Source organism: Microtus pennsylvanicus, chromosome 9 (assembly GCF_037038515.1).
Source record: "Microtus pennsylvanicus isolate mMicPen1 chromosome 9, mMicPen1.hap1, whole genome shotgun sequence".
NCBI classification, from domain to species: Eukaryota; Metazoa; Chordata; class Mammalia; order Rodentia; family Cricetidae; genus Microtus; species Microtus pennsylvanicus.
In genome coordinates this window covers 16,713,739-16,722,612 of record NC_134587.1, presented here as the reverse complement: position 1 = coordinate 16,722,612, position 8,874 = coordinate 16,713,739, and the positions used below count along the sequence as shown (strand labels likewise).

Here is an 8,874-nt window from a genome sequence, read left to right as displayed (position 1 = left end):
GCTCTTGCAGAGGACTTGGGTTCAAGTCCTAAAACCCACCTAGCAGCTCACAACTCTCTTCTTTTGGCCTCCACAGGCACGCGCGCGCGCGCACACACACACACACACACACACACACACGGTGCACAGGCAGACATGCAAACGAAACACCCATACACAAAAATTTCAAAACAATGCATTTTCTTCATAAGTTATTCAAATATGCTAGTTAACACAAACCACACTGGAAACAACAGACTTCAAATATATAACTTGCTTTTATTAACTGGAAAAAGAATTCATATTTGTCAAAATGGCAGATACACCAGTATCTTTAGTAAGATTCAAAACCGTGTCAGACTGTTTGAACAGTCTCTGGAATAAATGAGCAATTAAATTTTTAAGGAAATTCAGAACACCAACATGTTCTAGACTCTAGGATCACTATAAGCCAAGTACACATCAAGTATTGTTCCCCTTAACCAGTTGGCTTCCAGGAAAATATATATTATTATTTAGACAATTAACATCTGAGCTTCATAAATGACTAATACAGCATTTTATTTTAATTAAATCAACATTTTGTAAACTTCTAACTAGTCTTTAAAGTTTTGAATATGGACATAAACTAGCCTCTGTTCTCCCTATATACCAAATGGGAAATACCTGCCATAATATATCAACATTTTCATAGGAATATTTTAAGACTTCTGGCATTAGAAAATGTGTAATATCTGTGCAACACCATCATAATTACATACAGAAAGCATCTTAAAATCTCCTTGTGCAATTTAACTACTAAAGGTTAAAGTGATATATTTAAAAAGTAATATTCTTATTTCCTATAGATCTGGCACTCACTTGTAATTAAAGAATGCACAAAATAAGTCTCACATGAAGTGGTTCCTCAATAAAAATAACTGAACATTATTTATTTGATTTACTAGTTTTTGATATCTTTCAGCCAAAAAGGCTTTATTATAATTTATGTTTCCAATTACAGTCTAATGCTGAGGCAGTAAATGTTAGTCTGTGCTTGCTGTTTCCCTGTCATACAATATGTCCATAAATCTCAATGCACACCTTTGTTTCATGGTACACAGTATGTCCATAAATAAAACAAAAAAAATCACTAAGCTGTGATTATTCAGCAGTCGGGGAAAATAAAAACCAAGTCATTTACATCTTGTTTAGTTTCTAAAGCAGCACTACTTAGTTATGACAAATAAGACCAAACGTTATTATAAATTATAAACACTAGCCATGTTTCTTTTGGCATTAAATCCATAACACAAATGCTTATTCTTGAATAGATTTATATATTAGTGTACATCTGAATATACATCTTCCGATATCCCTTGTACGCAGAAGGCTGGTCAGTGAAGTGTGTCACAGCAGGTAATGTTAGCCACTGTCCTGGGCATCAGAGGACACGGCGTGGCTGAGTCCTGACTTTCCATTCACAGCTATTGTATTGGACGGAACAGTAACCTAGGAGGAAGAAACACATTTTGTTCCCGTCAGTTTTTATAAAATGGGACAGCTGTCTAATTTTTAACAGTCATCACATTATAACTTCTGCTTAACTGAAAACGTTAGCATTCAGTATTTATCACTCAATGATTTACAAATAATTAAGAATAAATGCTCACTCACTCGTGAAACGGAAAATGAGAGACTTGCTATTTCCACAACAAACAAGTTAAATAACCCATCAACATATCTTAGTCTTTATAAAATTACCAAGCCAACAGAAAAGACAAGAGCACAGACAGACTGCAGGCCAAGCTGTCACAGTGCAGTTTTAGCTATGTGAATCCTGGCTTCTCAGAAGTGCTTTGAAAAAAAAAATGAGAAAAAAATGGATTTTGCAAAATTTTACAAGTTTGTACTAATACCAGAAAGTAGTTTGAAATCCTTCTCTTACCAATTCTCTATATATTTAAAACAAAAGCAACCACCACCAAAACTGGGTCTTTAAGAATTCTTTCATGATAAGGGCTACAGCCAAGTGTCAAGCCTGTGACTATTAGACCTAGAACAAAGGAATGACGGAAGGGCTTTACAGGAAGCTTCAATCAACCTTCAAAATTCACTGCCTGAGTGTTCTATTTGCAAAGCTCTGGAGAAAAAAAAATCATTCAAGACAGTCAAGCAGGATGGTATATACACAGCCATCCCAGCACTTGGGACACTGGGGTGGTGTGGGAAGTCCTTCTGTATATGTGTTGCTTTTAATGGTTAATAAATAAAGAACCTGCTTTTGGCCAATGGCTTAAAAGAATACAGTCAGGCTGAAAAAGATATAGAGAAAGCAGGCAGAGTCAGGGAGAAGCCGTGTAGCTGCCAGAGGAGAAGACACAAGCCGCCAGCCAGAACCTTGCCAGTAGGCCACAAGCCCCGTAGTAAAATATAAAATAATAGAAATGGGTTGAGATGTAAAAGTGAGCTAGAAACATGCATAAGCTAAAGCAGTGTCCGTAAATAATACAGTTTCTGTGTGATTATTTCTGGTCTGGGCAGCTGGGAACAAACAAACAGCTTTCCTACTACACTGAGGCAGAAGAGCTGCAGGCCAGAATGTGATGGAGAGTGAGACCCTTCCTCCCTCCCCACAAAACACAAGTTTTCCAAATGCCTTGGAATTCTAAGGTGTTTTTTTTTAAAAAAAGACTTAAGAGAATGTAAAAAAAAATATGGATCATGACTAGTAAATACACACATGTCACATGTAAAAATACAATAAAATATTACAAGAAAACAATCTCTACATTGCAATTTGAGCAGCAAGGATTTACAAACAAGAATTGCTATCTTTGAGTAAGTAAGAACTGACAGAGGAATGGGCACAGATCCTGTGAGTAGAGCAAAGGCGAGAAAGAATATGTTTTTGTTTGCACTTTGGTTCCTGCTTCGCATTAAATGAGGATTTGGTTCTCTGTGGTAATGAATTTCCTGGAGGGCTTAATCAACTAAGATGAAGCTCAGCAGATGAAGCCACACACCTGAAATGACAACTAAAGACAGCTGCCACCAAAGCAAGGGTGCTCACCTAAGCCCACTTAGTTGTCTAGTCACGTGGGCTACTTTCCAGTATAAAAAGCCACAATAATGACTTTTCACTGCTGAGTTTTAATCCTGAAGCTTTTCTGCGTGAGAAAATTGCCTTTGTAATTCATGCTATAATTACAGTTCTCAAAATCCTTCTGTAAAAAGGTTTATTTTTCACTTACGTGTGTGTGCGTTGGGATATTTGGGTATAGGATGCCTGTGTGTGCGTGTGGAGGCCACGAGAAGCTATTGGATCCCCTGGAGCTGGAGTTATAAGCCTTCGTGAGCTGCAAGGCAAGGTGCTAAAAACTGAACTCTGGTCCTCTGGAAGAGCATCAAGAGCTCTTAAACCACTGATCCCCTTCGTAATTGTTTATAAGAAACAAATGTATTCACAAAACTATATAGTGGAGGTTTGCAATGTTCATCCGGTAAAATTTGTTCATTGGAACGTCATAAACAGAACCCAGCTCATTGTCCACTAATAAGCAGTCAATGCTACGGTGCCATTCATATTCAGAAGGATTAATGCTGGACTATAGAAACAACTGCACCTGCACCTCACAATGGACACCTGCAAACAGAGGATCCTAATCAAGAAACCATTACATATGTCTACCATCTCTCTCACTCATGTCTACTCATATACTCAGTAGCCCTTGTTATCTATCTTTTAAAAGAACAACAAAGAAAACGCAGCTCAGCCCCAACTCCATACTGAATGTTCTGTTTTCAGTACTGATCAGTGCATGGGAAGACAGGGCTAGAGTCCTCTGCCTGAACTGCAGGGTCAGGGCAGGGCTGGATGTCATGAGCAGTGGAGATCCATATTTGCACATCTTCCTGCATATCTTATGCTCTGTTGTGTGAGCCTTTGGGGCAGCAGTTAATGGTGTAAATGTCGGGAGAGAAAATGAAGTAGCAAAGTGAGCATGATTTTGTTAAAATGCTATTCATTTTGTATTTGTACTAAAACTTCAACAGCTTTTTTTTAAAAAAAGAACTACAAAAATTCACAATAAAAGCAAAACTGGCAACCAATAAATGGTCTGGACAGCTCACAAATGACCTATAATGATTTTTTAAAATGTCCCAAAACTCCAGCCATCAGAGCAACTGAAACTAATCTGAGATTCTCTTATCCCAGTCAGAATAGCCACCATCCAAGAAAAAAATGATGCCAACAAATGACAGCAAAGACGCGGGTGGGGAAAAATAAAAATAACCCTTATCCACTGTTGGAAGTACAAAGCAGTAAAGCTACTGTGGAATCAACATGAGGGTTTCACACAAAACTAAAAAAAAAAAAGGAGGAGGAGGAAGAGGAAGAAGAGGACGAGGAGGAGGAAGAAGAGGACGAGGAGGAGGAGGAGGAGAAGGAGAAGAGGAGAGGAGGAGAAGAGGAAGAGAGGAGAAAGAGAGGAGGAGGAGGGGGGGAGGAGGAGGAGGAGGAGGAGGAGGAGGAGGAGGAGGAGGAGGAGGAGGAGGAGGAGGAGGAGAAGGAGAAGGAGAAGGAGAAGGAGAAGGAGAAGGAGAAGGAGAAGAAGAAGAAGAAGAAGAAGAAGAAGAAGAAGAAGAAGAAGAAGAAGAAGAAGAAGAAGAAGAAGAAGAAGAAGAAGAAGAAGAAGAAGAAGAAGACGACGACGACGACGACGACAACAACATATGCCCTTGCTATACTATAACTATACCCGACCTGGGCATTCTCAAGTGATTCCATATCCTACTTAGGGACACTTGTCATGTTTATCACAGTCACAAGGAAATGAATCTGCCTAGACGTCCATCAACAGATGAGGAGACAATGAAAATGTGGTATAAATACACAAAGGAATTTCAGCAGTAAAAAATGAAATTATGAAATTTGTAGGAAAATGGCTAGAACTAGAAAATCCCATATTAAGTAAAATACAAGAGGCACAAAGACAGACATATGCCATATGATCTCACATACACACGCACCGAGCTACTAACCGCTAACTATGCATACTCAGGTATAGCGGCTAGTTTTCTGACCACTAACTATGCATATTCAGGTATAGTGGCTAGTTTTCTGACAACATGACACGAACTTGTGTTACTTGAGAAGAAGAAACCTCAGTTGAGAAAATACTTCCATTAGACTGGCTCAGAGGTAAGTAAGTCTATGTGGCATTTCTTGTTTAATGACTGATGTGGTAAGAGCCTAGCCCACTGGGCAGGTGGCTCCAGGTTGTATAAAAAAAGCAGCTACGCCAGCCTTGGGGTGAGAGCCAGTAGCAATGTTTCCCCCATGCTCTCTGTTTCAGGGTCTGCCTTGAGTCCCTGCCTCGGCTTCCCTGATGAGGAGGCAGTAACCTGAAAGACAAATTAACCCTTTCTTCCCCATATTGCGTTTGGTCATGATCTTTAAACAGCAGAAGAAACCTAAGCAGGATACCAGGTGAGGCAAATAAGGATCAAGGCCATTAAAATAATAAGAAGCAATGTGCGAGGGGTGGAGGAGGAGGTCCTTTAATGGGGAAAATGAGAACAAAATGAAAGAGTACAGTCACTGGGATGAAATGTCAGGGTAGGAGAGCAAGTAGGCAGAGGAAGAAGTTAGGGGAGAATCAACAAAAATTTAACATGTGTGAAATAAAAAACTTCCTACAGAAGTCCAATATTTTGGAAGCTAATTTTAAAAAACAGTCAAATAATGTATTCTCTTAAATAGCATAGTCTACCATTGATGGGAAACTCGAGAGAAGTAAGTTTATAAATTATTTCCAGAAGAATCCATCATACAAACTAGATTTGTCAATACACTAACAAAATATTCTGGAAGGTTATATAGTAGTATATGAGACGCAATTACCCCCATGCCTACAAGGATCTCAGCACTTTGAGAAGTTACGGCAGAGGGATTGTGAGTGCAAGACTAGCCTGGGCTACAATAGACAGATCAGTCCCTATCTCAAAAAAATAAACGAATAAAGAGAAGTTACCTTACAAGAGAAAAAAATCATTTCTTTGATATTTAAAAATATGAGAAGATATCATTAATATTCTTTTCTATGAATCTATAAACCCTAGGATCAGAGATCCTGTCTATTGGACCCCACTTTATCTCAAAGCTTCTTTTGGTGCCTGTCACATCCTAGTGCTAAAGATTATTTCTTAAATGAGATACAACAACTTTTAAGAAACACTCTGAAACTAAAGCATTACTGACTTGAACTATGCACATAATTTACTTACAATAGAATTACTTTTTGAAAAAAATTATTTTTAGTTTATGTGTATTCCCAGCATCCACAGAAGTCAGAGGAAAGCATTTGATACACCAGAATTGGAGTTACAGGCAGTTCTGAGTAGCCACAGGGCAGTGCGAATGGAACCTGGGTCCTCTGCAAGAACAGACAGTACTCTTAGCCCCTGAGCCATGTCTCCAGACCTGCAGTAGAGTTACTTTTTAAAAACTAATGTTTAATAACTCACTGATGCGCCTCTTGATTCTATGTCCTTGTTGCTTGAAGAAATTCTTATGAATAATCACAAAATTTGAACTGTGGCTATGAAACACAACACTACCTATTTTTCACACAGAACTCATTTAGAGAGAACTGTCAACCTGTCCGTGATCCTTTGTTTCAAATCAAGCAACAAAAAATAAAAATAAAAGGCAAGCAATTAAACAACACAAGTTAGTGCGCCTGTGAAAGACTTCCTGTTCCTTCCATATATCCATCCAGTCAAGAAGAAATTTTACATTCTGAGGCAATCTACAATATGAAGTATAAAACACAAATTTACTTTAGACTCAATTTTTCAAAGCCGTATTCTATTTATAACAATGTAATGGCCCGACTTTCAGCAATTTTGAACAACACAAAGCACCAAAAGCAGCCAAAGTCCTTGTGTCAAAGTCGACCAACAATAATGGATGACCTCACTCCCTTCTCTATGAACAATTTGCTGATTCATGGGTAAATCTTCACACCGGACACAATTTTAATATTGTGCTATGCTAATTAAAGCTTTGTATGAAGACAAACTAGTCTCCATGGCTACCTGTTAAGTAAATGGGAGTAAGGTATAGAAAAAAACCCAGAGAAGCATGAAAATATCACAGTACGTTCACAGCCACAATCACACAATGAACGGAATATCCCAATGCAAAGTAGCTACTCCAATGAAGGCTCCCTGCTCTTCAGGAACCAGAGCCATGGCCAGGTTGGTACCTGGAACTGAACTGAGCATTTTAAGTTCAAAGATACAGGTAACCATGGAGCCAGCTCCCCTTTCAATATTCAGATTGTTGTCTGGCCTGAGCTTGTGGAGGACTTTTATACGCTGTCAAAGCCACTGTTGAGTCCATATGTGTTACAAGGCATGCCCAATGGTACACCAATGGAATGGATGCTGTGGAGTAACCACCCACTTTCTGATTGGATTTAAAGCCTGCTCCATAAGGTGAATCTCATACCTGGACCAGTCCATGGAACCCCCAAACCTCTGGCTAAACAGGTCACAGGCGGCCCTAGGCTCAAACCTGCCACTATCATTCTGCAACATAGACAGTATTAAACCAACTCCTGATGGTTATCATTATAGTCCTAGATTAGTGCATCTCTCGTGAGGATGAAAGTGGCTTCTTTTTGGCAGTAGATGGCAGGCAATTCATACAGACTCATGACTGGTCAAGAGGTATAGATGGGAGACAACCAGAATGCTCATCCAGAAAAGGGACATCTATATCACAACTCCTCTTCCTCCTCCCCGGTTCAGGGATCTTGGGTAAGAGAAAGCTGACAGAATCAAAGAGTCAGAAGTAGTGGACAAATAACAAGGGAACTGTTTTCTGGACACATCGGGTTGCATGAGGCCCCACTTTTAGCTGAGGAGCTACTGACTACTGACATCTGCTGGCAATGGGAAAGTCAGTTTGAAGGGTGTGACTCCATGAGGGGTTAACCACACATCTGTAGTTAGCCAAACACCCGAGAGGATGTGAGTAACACAAACTGGACTTGCTGGGCTTTAAAAAAAAAAAAAAAGGACGCAGAATTCGGTAAAGGATAAGAAGGAGATCTGGAAAGAATGGGGCGAGAAAATTAATGTAACCAAAACACCTCACGTGAAAGTCTCAAAGGAGCAAGGCAAAAGCAGTCTAGAAGACAATATGAAGCTGAGAGACTGTGGGCAGACAGACGAGCGAAAGAACAGGAGTGGCGGGGAACATGCTCAACATACAGTGTATAAACACAAAACAATCAAAGAACATTTAAAATAATGTTCCAGTAAGACGCTCTAGTCTTCAAAAACACTACTATTTATAATTTTTAGAATTAGAGTTGTATTTGTTTGGAACTTTCCAAAAGACACAACATGAGCATGCTTATATGTAAGTCTTAGTACACAAAAATAATTTTTAAAAATAGATACTATAGCTGAAATGCTGGTCACTGAGTTTAGAGACTGAGTATTACTAGCTCCTTTAACCACTTTCCGTGAACTAAAATAGACTATGGATGAAACGTTCATTAAAAAAATCATAGGAGTTGGCACTCTACAGGCTCCAAGCTGTTAATAACTTCCTACTCAATGAGATAAAGTTTTCTACTCAATAGAATCGGAAGTAATGAGTTTTAAATAGGATACAATTACAGGCGCATCATTTAGGCCCCCTTTTCTGTTGGTTCAGATCCAGCTCTTTCTGGAAGCGGTGAGAGTTTACTATGTGAAAGCCTTGCCAAATCAGGCCCAGGAATCCACCAGTTAAGTGTCCTGCTGCTGGCCTGAAACACATCTGCAGTTCAACGCACAGTGTTCTGCAATGTGTCCATAGGAACTGGTGAGTGTATGCACTTGCTCACTTCTGAA

General features: G+C 39.3%; 1 protein-coding gene across 8 annotated transcripts in view; it reads right to left on the bottom strand.

Annotated features, from left to right (window-relative positions):
• Positions 1 to 238: 238 nt before the first annotated feature.
• Cobll1 (cordon-bleu WH2 repeat protein like 1) overlaps positions 239 to 8,874 on the bottom strand; it is a 138,149-nt gene continuing 129,513 nt past the window's right edge. For 5 of the 8 annotated variants that reach the window (XM_075985014.1, XM_075985019.1, XM_075985017.1 and 2 more), the window contains one exon: positions 1,245 to 1,470. In XM_075985014.1, coding sequence (XP_075841129.1) covers positions 1,384 to 1,470 — 87 coding nt within the window. In that variant the 3' untranslated portion in view covers positions 1,245 to 1,383. Of the gene's footprint in view, positions 1,471 to 8,874 lie in introns of all 8 variants that reach the window. The other 3 variants (XM_075985020.1, XM_075985018.1, XM_075985023.1) reach the window with 1 other exon arrangement.